This window comes from Urocampus carinirostris, chromosome 6 (genome assembly GCF_059441175.1).
Source record: "Urocampus carinirostris isolate Australia breed hairy pipefish chromosome 6, RoL_Ucar_1.0, whole genome shotgun sequence".
Lineage (NCBI taxonomy): Eukaryota > Metazoa > Chordata > Actinopteri > Syngnathiformes > Syngnathidae > Urocampus > Urocampus carinirostris.
In genome coordinates, this window is record NC_142354.1 from 29,557,186 (window position 1) to 29,571,851 (window position 14,666).

The 14,666-nt window shown below is 37.8% G+C and overlaps 1 protein-coding gene across 5 annotated transcripts in view; it reads left to right on the plus strand.

Moving 5' to 3' along the window:
* Positions 1-14,666, plus strand: part of LOC148364535 (sodium channel protein type 8 subunit alpha-like) — an 83,532-nt gene that overhangs the window by 29,129 nt on the left and 39,737 nt on the right. For 3 of the 5 annotated variants that reach the window (XM_088338676.1, XM_088338679.1, XM_088338678.1), the window contains exons 3-10: positions 4,693-4,810; positions 4,888-4,978; positions 5,072-5,200; positions 7,554-7,645; positions 12,614-12,835; positions 12,935-12,998; positions 13,066-13,207; positions 14,433-14,639. In XM_088338676.1, the coding sequence (XP_088194802.1) occupies positions 4,693-4,810; positions 4,888-4,978; positions 5,072-5,200; positions 7,554-7,645; positions 12,614-12,835; positions 12,935-12,998; positions 13,066-13,207; positions 14,433-14,639 (1,065 nt within the window). Of the gene's footprint in view, positions 1-4,692; positions 4,811-4,887; positions 4,979-5,071; positions 5,201-7,164; positions 7,257-7,553; positions 7,646-12,613; positions 12,836-12,934; positions 12,999-13,065; positions 13,208-14,432; positions 14,640-14,666 lie in introns of all 5 variants that reach the window. The other 2 variants (XM_088338677.1, XM_088338680.1) reach the window with 1 other exon arrangement.

A 14,666-nucleotide genomic window follows, 5' to 3' on the forward strand; every position in this document is an offset into this window, starting at 1 on the left:
ACTTATTTCCAACCCAAGTTTTCGTCATAGTGTTTTTATGTCTGTTTTGAATATAAGTGTCATATGAAAATATACATTAAAGGGACAGTGTGTATAATTTGACCACTGAATGAAAATGAGTCCTACAAAACACAAGGAAGAATATAAACTACAGATACTCAAAGTGACCAAAATGACACAATTTTTCTTCTAATTTTCTTGTTGAGTCCTTTTCTGGGATTTTGATTTTGGGCTACCAGTAGCAGCAAGATGGTGGATAGTTATGTAAACTCCCTCTAGGTCAAAGGTGTCAAACAGGCGGCCCGCGGGCCAGATCAGGCCCACTAAGGGATTGAATCCGGCTCGCGAGACAACACTCAGACAAGCGCAAGAGAAAAACAAGCTGCAGGTTGAAATATGTCAACTTGATGTTGCCAAAGCCAGGTGCCTCTCACAAAGACACGGTACTTGTATTTATTTCTCTCTCTCTTTTTCTTTTCCACCCCTTTTCTCCCACTCTGTCTCTTTCACTCTCTCCGTCTCTTTTTCTCTTCCTTTGTTGCTATTTGTCTTTTTCTCTCTCTGTGTCTTTTAACCTCTTTTGCTCTAATTTCCTTTTTTCCTTTTCTCTCTTTTCTCTTTCTCTCTTCATACCCTTCGCGCTTTCTTTTCTCTTTTCTCTCCTGTCTATTTCTCTTTGGATTTCTTTCTTCCTCTCCCTTTCTTTTCCCCCTCTCTCACGACTTTTTATCTTACAATTTGCGTAATATTTCTCATTAATGCATTTACCGAAAATAAATTAAGCAGCAAAAGCCACCTTTTTTTATCCACCAAGTTTAAAAGACTCAGCTGTGTTGAAGAGGGATAGAACTAACTCTTCTGTGTTATAGGAGTAGATGAGCACTGATGTATGTAAATAATTCCCCAGTATTCACACATCTATAAAATACTTCTACTCTGCAAAGAACAGAATTTTGGCTTCTATTTTCTCCTTTTTGTGCCTTCTCTTATTCTTGTTTTTTTCTTTACCCCCCACCCCCTCTTTTTATGCTAGAACAGCAAATTTCACTGCCGTATGAATGATCTCTGAGAGGAATCGCAATGAAATTAGGAAATACATGACGGCAATGCTCAAAGGATTTGTAGTAATGATCATTATAATTTCGATAGATAAATAGTAATAGTAAATAGTAATGTATGGCAAAAGTCTTACGCTTCATCAAAGTATATCTCAACAGACGTGGCATGGCACACTACTTGGTTGCAGAAAATAGTCAAAACAATTGGAAAATAATGGTTAAGATTTGTTATATTAGCTAAATTATCAGACAATGTTGCTCATTATATGTTCAAAATGTTGGCAACTGATTTTGTTTGAAATTAACTTTAAAGTTAATTGAAATCATATCAATAATAATAATAGTAATAATAGTGATAATAAATATCTCATCTCATACCGTACCGCTTATCCTCATTAGGGTCGCGGGGGGGCTGGAGCCCATCCCAGCCATCTCCGGGCAGTGGGCAGGGGACACCCTGAACTGGTTGCCAGCCAATCGCAGGGCACACAGGGACAGACAACTCATTCGCTCATTCACACCTATGGACAATTTGGACCGGCCAATTCACCTGAAATGCATGTTTTTGGAACGTGGGAGGAAAGCGGAGTGCCCGGAGGAAACCCACGCAAGCACGGGGAGAACATACAAACTCCGCACAGGAAGTCTGGAGCTGGATTTGAACCCACGACAGGTTCCCATGACATGAACTGTGCCGCACAAGCGCTAACCACTGCGCCGCCGTGCTGCGTGATAATAAATATAATTATTATAATTATGATCAATATTGTTCCACTGGCAAGTAATTTACCCTCATTTTAAGAACTATTTTTTCCTATTTCCTATAAGAATTGCGTTTTTTAAATAATTATTTTTACTTATTTTATGTTTTCACTTTGGGCTACATTACTCGTCTTAACACTTAACACAGTGTGTATTATTTGACCACTAAATGCCACTGTGTGCTGTAGTGCAACTAAAACTATTGGTGAAAAGCAAAAGAAAGAATACAAACTATGGAGCCTCAAAGTGACCTAAGCACATCATTGATATGGCATTGAAATACTGAAAACATCATAACCATATGTTAAAAATGACCCAGCGTTGTCTTAAATGCAGTCTTTCACTCATCCCCATCTCAGATTCTAATCTAAGTGATAGGCACTGTGTAGATCTATTTAATTCTTTCATTGCCCTACAGTATTATTATATCTTACTGACATGAAAATCTCAACTTTCAAGGAAATAAGCTGTTATGAAGGCAAAAAGGGTGATCTACATGAATTGTGAAGATCCAAGGAGAACATTTTTTGAGGGGAAGAGGGGTCGGGGAGTGGTCGCTAGATTTTGCAGAGTGACCTGGGCGTTTCAGGCAGAGCAATTGGATTCAAATCAATGCAGTTACCCCGGGCAGGAATATCTGCTTGCTATTTCTTGTTGTTGTTATTGTTTTTATTTTATTGGTATAGTAATAAAACACATGACCTGACAGCAATAAATGTAGTACATGTATGGGTATAAAATGACTGCTGCAATTTTATATTCAACAGAGTTGAATGAAATGACTTTAAAGCATACATGCAAAATTTTAATACAGGATCATTAAAGTAAGTCCATGGGAATGCTATAAAACCAATGAACTTCTCACACGCCTGAGAATAGAAGTGGCAGATGGATCTTAGTCTGGTTGTTAGCCTTGTCCGGAGCAGGCTAGCTGAAGTTTCTGAGCAGAGGGAAATTTAACCTGTGTTCGTGCAACCGACTAGTGGCTGAATTTAGCCAAGATAACAAACGTATCCAGATTTAATCTCTTATCTTGTTTTCGGGTAATAATCCCAAGGTGGGTGTGTTTGCTGCCTGTTGCAAAACACTGAAACACATTATGGGTCGACAGAATATTTTGTTGGGTTGTACAATGTACCAGAATATATCTTCTCCAAACCCTTCTCACCTTTATAACCCCAGACTCATTCTCATGCCTGAACTTAAGTCATTTGTAAATATTTTTGCCTTTTTACCTAAACTCTTTTACCTAATTTTCTCTCTTAAGTCTTTTATATGTGTTTGCCTTAGAGTGCTATATCTTATCTCGTTGCATACAATGTTTCACTACGTTGTTATCAATGATATTCAAGACAATTTGAATGGAGATAGTGTGACTTTGCTCAAAAGAGGTCAAGGAAAAAAATGCATTATCCTGTCATGTCATACCTCTCTCCCCCCTCCCCAACACACATGCAAACTCCCTCGCCTAGCTCCACTTGGCTCGCTGCCGACTACGGGTGGGGAGTGGTTGCTGAGAGCTTGGAGTCAGCAGATCCCCCACTGATCAATGACAGCATCTGCACTTCTCTTCCAGTAAAAGCTTTAAAGCCGGGCCGGAGAGCCTTCATTTGGCTAGTGCCAAGCTAAGGCTCCGCAAGCTTCTGTTTGTTGGCCACAGAACTGACGCTAGCGGTACCTCTGCAGATTTTTGTGGGGGGCATTATGTCACACGTCTGTGAAAAATTCCCGTTAGACTTGATCTCTAAAAACTTGGAGAGAAGCATCTCGGCAGGGGGAAAATAATGCAGCGAAGGCCTGTGACTCACCAATCAGACTAATTTTGTTAAAGGGACATTGTGTATTATTTTGTGCCACCTTGTAGTACACAAATCGAATTAGCAAAATTTCACAAACTATCGTATAAACATTCTTTTTTTAAAAGGTCAAGAAATTTGTATTTGTTTTACACAGCAGGAGATTCACCCAGAGCACGCATGTAAAACTCGATTTGGCTAAGGGGCCAGGTCAAGACTTTCTTAGTTGGGCTGGATCAGTAAAGAATATCAACGCCAAAGATATTTTTCAGTACTATGCTCCACTATTCTGTCTACTTTTGGGCTACCCTACAAATTACAATCAAGAATGATAAGGGATATTTTCTAAGCACAACACATTCATTCACAAACAATGAAAAAAAATATATTTGGCATTGACTATGTTAACAATTTGTTTATTTTAACAGTTATTGCAGCTTTACATCTGAACCAACTCACCATAGACATTACAAACATCTACTAACTGAATGCGGAGCTATGTATAAACGCGTTCTTGCCTCAGTTGTCATACAGCTTTGAAATAAACAAATACAAAATAAGAGTTTTAGCAGTAAACATGCTATAAAATCAAAACAAACTGCAAGGCTATTATTGTATTTTACATGAAACCAGACTGGACGTCAGTTCTTTTACACATTTGCTTCCCACTAGCTGCGGGAATGAGCTTTTGGCTTATATTCATTAAAAAAATTTTTTAACTTTTGACAGAAACTTGCTTTTTTTTGGACGAACTCGGAAATTAACGACAGGCCGAATCAAACCATCCAAGGCTCTATGTTTTATATGCCTGATTTAGAGGGAGCTGACATGATTGTCCGCAATTTTGCTGCTAAGGGTACCCTACAGAACCAAAATCCTTGTGAAAGGTTGCTCAAAAAGTTGGGGAAAAAAATTGTTAGTTTTGGTCCATTTGAGTCTCCACAGTCTGCAATCTTCCTGTAGGTTTTTAGCACTCGTTATCGACATATTGTAGTCCAATATTACACAGTGTCCCTTACAAAAATGAAATATTGTGTCAGCGCAAATAACCACTTCTCTTTTTGTTCTCTCTGCAGACATTCATAGTGCTAAACAAGGGGAAAACAATCTTTCGCTTTAGTGCCACGCCCTCCCTGTACTTCATCAGCCCTTTTAATATTTTCAGGCGAATAGCAATTAAGATTTTGATACATTCATATCCTTTCTGTGTGCATCAAAATGAAATGTTAATTTCCCACTAACTACTCAAATTCTTCCTTAACGTTCTCTCACGTTATTCAGCATGATCATCATGTGCACCATTTTGACCAACTGTATATTCATGACATTTAGCGACCCTCCAGAGTGGTCCAAACAAGTGGAGTAAGTACCACCATACTTTTTCCTCATTTGTATATCTGAAATCTACTATTTTTTTCTGTTTATTATTAATATTGTCACGTATTCCCCCACCAGGTACACCTTCACTGGTATCTATACATTTGAATCGCTCACAAAAATTGTGGCCAGAGGTTTCGCCATTGATGGATTCACTTTTCTCCGGGATCCGTGGAATTGGCTGGATTTCATGGTCATTTCAATGGCGTAAGTATGATGTTCTCTTGAAGCAGATTTTGGAACATTTGGGGTTTTTCACAGTATAGTTTGAATGGAGCAAGTTGATCAAAGTTAATCTTGAAAATACTTGGACTGCCTTAAAGATGCATTAATCCCAGTAAAAAGACTCAGCTCTTTGGTAGGTAACGATACCACTTCAGCAATAACAAGTAGCAATATTATCACTATTGCAGTATCCCAAAACTCAGCCCCGATACGTATTTTCTCATTAAATTGCATAAATTATGCTAATCACCCTTTTTTTCTTGTTTTCTAATCTGAACACGGATTTTTTTTGGGTACTTCCTAATGATACAACAGAGGGCCCACTGCCATTTCTCAGTAGTACCAATTCCTTTGTGACATTTTGTGAGCTAAGATCTACTTTTTTGTTTGGGATTAGTGCAAAAGGCTACCAGTTTTATATGTATTTCTGACTTAAAAACTTTTCATGTTTTTGTATGATGGTATTATGTTATTATAACAATATTATCAGGTTTTTATTATAAGAATTAGGGTCAAAATCATTGTGACAAAAAAACGATAATTAGTTAGTTACAAGTTTTTTCATTTAAAAAGTTGTTGTTACTCCCGATTACTGACACCCAAAAGCAGTAGTAGTAGTTACAAATCACCAGATATACTTGTATTTCTTTATACTGTAATTTTTGCCCCCCTCTCCACACGCTGCCTTTGATTCGCTACGGGTGACATACTGTACATCCAAATATGTGTCTATAAACTGACCCCCTGATTCCAGTATTTTATTTTTAATTTAAAAAAAAAAAAAAAAAAAAAATATATATATATATATATATATATATATATATATATTTATATATATATATGTATATGTAATATGAGTAAAAATAAATTCCTACTTTCTCATGTTTGAGATGGCGCCACTGTAACTATTTTTAGTTGTTTTTTTATGTAGATATAGCACCCACCCTACTGGCCATTGTGTCAGTGTTTTATTCAGTGTTATACTGTGCACCATGGATGAATAGTTATTGATCAAAGGGTGTTGTTATTACTGATTTGCTTTTAATAAGGAGCACAGTAATGCACCATGTTGTGACGGCAGTTGAGTTACACAATTTTAGTAATAACACGTAACAGTCAAGTCAAGTCAAGTCCAGTCACATTTATTTATATAACCCTTAATCACGAAAATGTCTCAAAGGACTGCACAGGATTACAATTACACCATTACCTGATCTTAAACCAACATGCGGGCAAGGAAAAACTCAAAACCTCAGCGTGAGGAAAAAAGAAACGTTGAGGAGGGGCCTCACAAGTGGTAATCCTCCTTTCCAGGATGACCAGGGTGGAATAGAGTACAGTACTTGTTACCTAGCAAAGCAATCACGTTCTAGGAACACATTCCTTGGTGACTCATTGTTCCCAACATTGCTCATAACACAAGTAATAATGTGTTTGTTAAGTTTAACTTTATTAGACACTCGGGAAGGATGACATCAATGGATTTTGAACTTGCAAAGAGGACAGGGAAAGGGCTTTCAGATAAGAGATTTCCATCCTTTCCTTCAGCCCTCCTCTAGCCCCCTCTTTTTATCAAATCTTAAAGGCTACAAAAACAAATCAGCCCTAGAGGTGTTAAAATAAAAGAGCAACAACATGATTGGCTGATAGCAACAATGATGTAATAGTCCAAACAACAAACAACAGTGGACCATAATAGTCAAAATAAGGAACTGGCATCCTATATAATCTCCTTTGCATTCGTACAATATTAAAACAGAAGAAACTTATCAGTGTTGATCAAAATAATAACGTAATGATCGAATGATCAAACTGATATACTTGAAAACTGAAATCATCACCATATATGATGTGAATATTCTAACTGATTCTCATTCTGATGTGATATGAGAACGTTCTTTGCGTTTTCCTGACTGCTGAGTTCCTGTGTCTGATCCACCTTGCAGGTATATAACAGAGTTTGTAAACCTAGGCAATGTGTCAGCTCTGCGTACGTTCAGAGTTCTGAGGGCTTTGAAAACTATATCGGTTATCCCAGGTAAGAGAGACCAGGTGTCTGTGTGGGCGGGAGGGCGAGTCGGTGGGTTGATGTTAGCTGTGGTTCTGTTTGGGTGTTCTTTCCTTCCTCCTCTTTCTCATTCGTCTTCCCACGAGTCGGACCAGGCCTCTCTTTTTCTTCTCTATGTTTTTCTATTTCTGTCTTTCTCTCCGACTTCTTTCCTGGTCGTCGACGGTGGTGACGCCTCCTGCACGTCCATGCGTGCGTGTCGTACTCGTATGTGTTGTGTGGTGTGTCATGGAGTTCTGCTCTTTGTGTCGCCCTCCCTCGTTGCAGATATATAACCGAGTTTGTGGACCTCGGGAATGTGTCGGCCCTCAGAACGTTCAGGGTTCTCCGAGCATTGAAAACTATTTCTGTCATTCCAGGTGAGATTCCCCCATTTAAACTCGAAGGCTGAGCTTAGCAGTTAGCCAGCATCATTTTTCTTTCTTACAAGAAGCGAATGGAATCGTTTTTCTACTTTTTTTTAATGAATCAAAAATGGTAGTAATACATTTTTGATAGGCTTAGCAGTCTACTGGCAGTTGGAATGTCATTTCTAGTATCGGCCTTTTTGCTTCCAACCCACCAGTGAGTTGACATGATGTGTATTGACCCTTTGCACACGTGACCTAACCATGTGATGACACCATGGAAGACAGCAGTTAACTGTAGTAAACAGTGGGTGAGGCCAGTAAACAGTAGACAACAACAGCAAAAACAGCTGTATTATACAACACCAATGACTTTGGCAATGACTGTCAAATAATATTGTGCAGCTGTCGGATGAGATGGCTCATCTTGTCGAATTGCACAAAGGGCGCTATTTAGAGAAACTGAGGACCGACCCCCTACCTTCTCCATCCTGACATATTTACACAGCCAAATGGTCCTGACTTTAGTCCACACGATATGTACCACTATATTGCGAATGGATTGTCCCCATACCCCGGTGCTGATCTAAAAGCTTAAAAAAGTCTGGATCTTACCAGTTATTTCTATCTGGTACGTGTTGCTGTGCTTCATTGTGCCCAAAAATGCACTTCTGGTGTGAAAGAATCCTCCTCGCATAGACGTTACTAGAACGACTTTGTAACTAAATTTTTGGGGAATGTTATAGAACAGTAAAGCACGAGCATTTTTGACCATGTTGAAAATAATCACTTTGGCTGAATAACCTTTAATCTACTGAACATTTGTCTCCTCTGTTATCCGTTGATAATTTGACAGTTCATTTCGTCGTAATATGCTTATACCAGTTTTGATAACATGTGATATTCGAAAGAACCGCCTGTTAATTGCAATAAAAACAGCTCGTTTACGGAGTAAGAAATCGCAACCGTAACACACGAACGTTAGATAGTTAGCACTAGGTAATTTATTACATTGTGTGTCTTTGAAGTGACTCGTACCTCTTTAACTTAAATATGCTCAGAAATACATTGAGTGTACCTTGTAAAAAATGCTAGCTTCAAATCCTGGAATAATTTGAGGGGTCCCTCCGTTTGATTTGCAGATAAACATAGTCTTCTGTCATTATCAAAACGGATAGAATAAGATTCCAAATAGGCTTAGAACCTTGCCGGTTGGCAAAGCCCGCCGCATAAATTACCATCGAAAAAAGTCATGGTTATATTCTTCTGTCGTGGTTATTGGTATTTGTTTCAAGTCAATTGCTCATTGAAGTGCTATTGGCTAGGGATCTCCTTGCCGTCCATCATGGCTTCCATTCTGCTAGGGAAGGTAACATGACGTCACGTGCAAAGGGTCAATAACCGTCATTGGAAGTGAATGGGTTATTGTCAATTGCCGGGCCGATTTTTCTCAATTGTACTTATTTAATTTGGTATTGACATTTCTAGAGACTGCAAAGCCTAATCGACTGCAGATCAGCGCTGCATGATGCTTGGCGACAAGTGCTTTTTTTTTCTTCTTTTTATATAGTGTCGATTTCCAAGCCACCAAATGTTTCCCTCTTGCAAATTATTTTTAAAATGTCATGACAGATGAGATGAATTCAGCATGTGGCACACATGCACACATATACTGCACACATATAAAGTGTACACAACCTTGTTCCAATGCCGTATTTTAAATATTTAAAAAATATATATATGTCAAGAAGATACCATGATAAAAACTAAGCTAAAAATGTTCCCACTTTTTAAATACAATTTACAGTGTGGAACTGATATGAGATGTGGTTGCAAAAGGTCTGCACACCCTGAGTATGTGGCTAGTCACATTCAAATGAAGGTAAAGTGGTGTCTGAACATAACCGCAACTACAATACATTGCGAAAAATATTCATATTTTGGCTCATTTGTCGTTCATTCTTCTTATTACACAGATTGATATTTTTTTTCCCCAGGAAAGAAAAGTAAATATACAGTGAAATTGTTTTTTAAAAATTGCTGAGAACAGTGGTGGTTAAACTACCGCTCTCAGGCCACACCAAGCTTTTAAATCTGGTCAGCCTAATGAAATTGGTAAACTTAATAGTAATATGTGTAATGGTAAAATATTACTAATAATAAACATTAATTGTTGTTTTGGTGGCAGTCTTGGTTCTCTATTATTGTATTTTTTATATTTATTTTATTTATCATATCTATCAAATGTAAAAAAGGCATTATATCCAATATAGTGCATAAACGGGTAATAACATTACTTTTCTTTAATTCTTAGTGTTTTAAAATCACGTGTTTTACATTAATGGATTTATTTAAAAAGAACATAAAATGTAATGTAGCATGTACATCTATTTATGAATGCACATGAGAAAACTTTGATAGGCCTTTTATTTTTTCCATATGTATCGCTAAGGTATCAGATTGTAGTCTGCTCAACTATCTTCCTGGCCAGGCCCCTCTGCCAAATGTTTGAACGAAATGTGGCCAGCGACTCAAAAACTGGTCTGGATTCCTTTTTTTGTGAAATTAAAAAAAGAAGAAAAAGATATGGTAAAAAGGAGATCATTTTGCCTGTTTCAAGAAATATTTTTTTGTTTTACTAGAATAAGAAAAATAATAACACAATACTGAAATAATCAAAACAATATTCTCATTTTTTACACAAATATGAGGAAAAGCCTATAAGAACATTTTAATTGTACTCCTTTTATTTAAATAATAGACTTTTAAAACAAGCAAGTATATTCTGATTCATGTTTCATGAGTTTGCTTGTGATCATGAGATTATGATCTTAGACTTGGACCACGGATGTTGCATTTTGGCATTTAAAGAAAAAAATCACTTTCCAAGAAGTTATTGGTGATAAATTATGAGAACATATTTTGTCCAAGTTTGTGTATACTTTTTATGTTGACACTATCGCTAATGCATTAAAAACAACATGAAAAAACAGCCTTCAGCTTTCGCATGAGTGAAAGAGTTAGTGGTCGCCACAGATTTAATTGTAGTTCACAGATGAGCATCTTCAGCCTTGGCGTTTAAATGACCTGCATGGCACCTTTCATTACTCCTCCTCGCCTCGCCTGGCTTCTCCTCTTTCTCGTCTTCACTTCCTGCTTTGTGCTGTGATTTGTTCAATGGACTATGTGTTGACTTTCAAGTTGCAACTATTGAGGGATGCTTTCTTCCTTTAGTTATTGATGTATTCGCGGATTGTTTTTGAAAAACATAAGTATGAGTATTTTGTTTTCCAGATGCATAGTTCCACTATTACATATTTAAATAATGCTTGAATTGAAAACATCCCATAATTACAGTTGTTCATTTTTTTACTTTGTTTTACTTAAAAGTAATTGAATGTTATTAATTTAATATATTTATGTAATACAGAGAAAATGTGATCAGAGAGTTATAATAATTGGTTTATCTAAAGAAATATAAACCTTGTGCAATAACTTCTTGTCATAGTATGAGCTTCAAGAATATATTTCAGGAGAAAAACTGAAGTGGGGCCACATAATATTAAGCCCTCAAGACATCAAAGCCACAAGCCTCACTTTTATTGTTCTCTTTCCATTATTTAGGTCCATAAATATGGTATTTCCACTTTGGATTAAAAATATATCTTAAAGCCACACATGATTGTGAGCTTTCCTCAAAACATTCACACTCGTTCCTCTGCTTTATACGGATGACATATGGACATTGGCACACTGTGAAAACATGAACCAAGCGGGGGTCCTCAAGGACAACAGAGCTGGAACCGTGTGTTGAGTCGTATGGACCATGTGCTAGAATGACAGAGGAGGATTCTTTGCAAATGTCTCCTCATCCTGCCAACTCAGAGTCGGAAGTGCTCAAGAAAGTAGATTGGTAGGGAACCAGTAAAAGATGATTTTGGTAAATGGGTAGTAAAGTAAAAAATGGTCATAGAACAGTGGGCAGGTTTAGGAGGTAGTAAGTAAGAACTGTCAAATGAGGACAGGATGAAGCAAAAAAGAAAGTGTGGTACAAAATCAGGTGTAAAGTGGACCTTTTATAAGGCGCTGTCATTATGGGTACCTCCATGGACTATAATACACCTTTAAAACGACAGCAGAAACCATGGAAATCAAAATTCCCATTTGAATCAGTTTAGGCGTATATTTCAACATGGCCAGGGTAGGGTGAAGTCTTCAATATTCCAATGTATTAAGGATTATAAGGGCATCAGCAGACACACAAGGACAAGACTTAAGCAACTGGTGTCATGAAACGGACCAGGAAGCAGGAAGTAGGAACTCAAATGCGTAGACGATCCGTCACTTTGATTAGAAAATAAAAGTTGTCAGACACACAGGGACCAAAGACAAAACAAAACAGGCTTAAAGGCAATCAAAATTACAAATTAGGCATTTACTCAGAACAAACAGGCATGAACAGGTTTTCCTTAAAGTTAAGCAATGGTCTGGCCACGGGCAGTCCCAAAAGGAGCGCTTAAGTATCCCACACGCAATCAAGTCAATGTGTCTCAGCCGGTGTCAAGGGGCGGGACCAGCTTGGTGCCATGACGACCGTGCAGGACATGACAACTGGAGTGATCTGACTGGTTGACAGAAGCAAGGCTATCAAAAACAGTGTCTGACCGAATCCTAATAAGCAGAAGAGACACAGCAAAACAATTGAATTATCGAGTCATATTTGTTTGTATAGCCCTTGATCACATAAAGTCTCAAAGGGCTGCACAGACCACCATTATAGCAATTATGAAACCAAATTAAACCTCGCTCAACAAAAACATTGACCATAAGAACTACCAAGAAGTGAAAATGAAATTAGTAATTAGGTTTTTTTTTAATACAAAAAAGCATCAAGAACTTAATAGGCGTACGTGATTGTTGTACATGGAGTCATCTTTTTGAAGCTGTGAGTTTTCCTTTACCTGCACATGTCCGCGTCAGGCCTCAAGACCATCGTGGGCGCCCTGATCCAGTCCGTGAAGAAGCTCTCCGACGTGATGATCCTGACCGTCTTCTGCCTCAGTGTCTTTGCTCTGATCGGACTGCAGCTCTTCATGGGGAACCTGCGGCAAAAATGTGTCTTTTGGCCCGTCAATACCACCAACATGTACCTGTCCAATGGCTCCAAGGGCTTCGACTGGGATGAATACATCATGAATGATAGTGAGCTGTGATGACCTGATGATCCAAACTGCTTTATTTAATTAGATCACTCCAAGCATGAATTTATAGTTAATGCAAACATGTTATGTCTTCCCACAGCTAATTTCTACTTTTACCCAGGCCAGAATGATGCGCTGTTGTGTGGAAATAGTTCAGACTCAGGGTAAGTCGTAAGATGCATTCTATCTCTTAACCTCTCATTCATTTTTTTTTACCTGCCTCTCTTTCAGACGATGCCCTGAGGGGTTCACGTGTATGAAAGCTGGGAGGAACCCCAACTATGGTTACACCAGTTTTGACAGCTTCGGGTGGGCTTTTCTCACCCTTTTTCGTCTCATGACTCAAGATTTCTGGGAAAATCTGTACATGCTGGTAAAAATCATACATACTGTATTTATATTTTATATATATGTACAAAATGCTTAGAGATAGAGTTTGTCTGAATGTCTCTGTCAACAGATATATTTACAAACAGAGTGAGATCAGAATTCAGGCTTTTGTATAAATCATAATCTATTTAAAATATTAATCAAGCTTCAACCCAGTGTTTATTATGTTTGGGAATTTTATTTTGAAGAAACAAAGCATGTGCAATATCTTTACACAAATGGACAATGGTTCAGTATTTAAACTGAGCTTCGTTATTGTGTCTCGTGTGTTTACAAGTTGTGTTCATGCATTGCTTGCAAAAAAAAAGGACTTATATTAATTATGTACGGATACAATTGATGCATTTTTGCTGATCAAGCCTTTGAAAGATATAATCGTATTGCCATTACCAATTTGGAAACGGATGTAGTGTTTCTAAGGACTCCAAATGCAGATTTTTATGAAGCTGAAGAAATGATTGTACAGCCCTAAAAATATGTCAGTCAATCTATCATATTTTAAACTGTATGTTTGTTGTATCGGGAAGCTCATAAAACTAGCTATGTAGGACAATAGTACAAAAGAAAACAAAACGCTGGGTCAAAATAAAATGGACAAAATAAAACATGAAAGAGAGAAAGAGAAAATAAGCTTACCCTTCCTAGAATAATGAAAGGATAGATGCTATTATTTACAATTAATAGAAAAGGGGATGGAAAACTAACTCAACCCTTCCATACTACTCAGAAAAGTCTATTTTCTAAAGCAAAGAAGCCAAGATTGAATCAACCCACGCTGCAGGACATTTTTAACAGGAAAGAAACTGTTGCGTAACAGCAAGGCACTGGGAATTATAGCCAACGTAGCATTATATTGCACTAGTCCAAGTCCAAAGTAAAAAAACAGTATTTTTAAAATGAATTAAACATCCACATGCTTTATTTAATAGAGGCCAATGTTGGAATTAAAAAAAAAAAAAAAACGTATTAAGGACAAATGGGTTTGTCTTGAATAAAGTGTGGACTTGAGATAAAAAAAAAAATGCAGACTTGAGATAAAATTCAATGACTTGGACATGGGGGGCAAAAAAACTTGACGGGATTATAGGTTACCGATTTAATCGCAGTCATTGTGTGTTTTAAGTTATAAATTTGCGGGGAGGATGGAACGGTGTCTCATCTTTCTGCTATTCAGTCCCCAATCTTCCGAATCTGTTGTGTTTTGTCAGACATTAAGAGCGGCCGGCAAGACCTACATGATCTTCTTTGTTCTGGTCATCTTTGTGGGCTCCTTCTACCTCGTCAATCTCATCTTGGCTGTGGTGGCCATGGCCTACGAGGAGCAGAACCAGGCCACTATCGAAGAAGCTGAACAAAAGGAGGCTGAATTTAAAGCCATGCTGGAGCAGCTCAAAAGGCAGCAGGAGGAGACACAGGTGTGCAAGGCGCATTAAGCCTGGTCC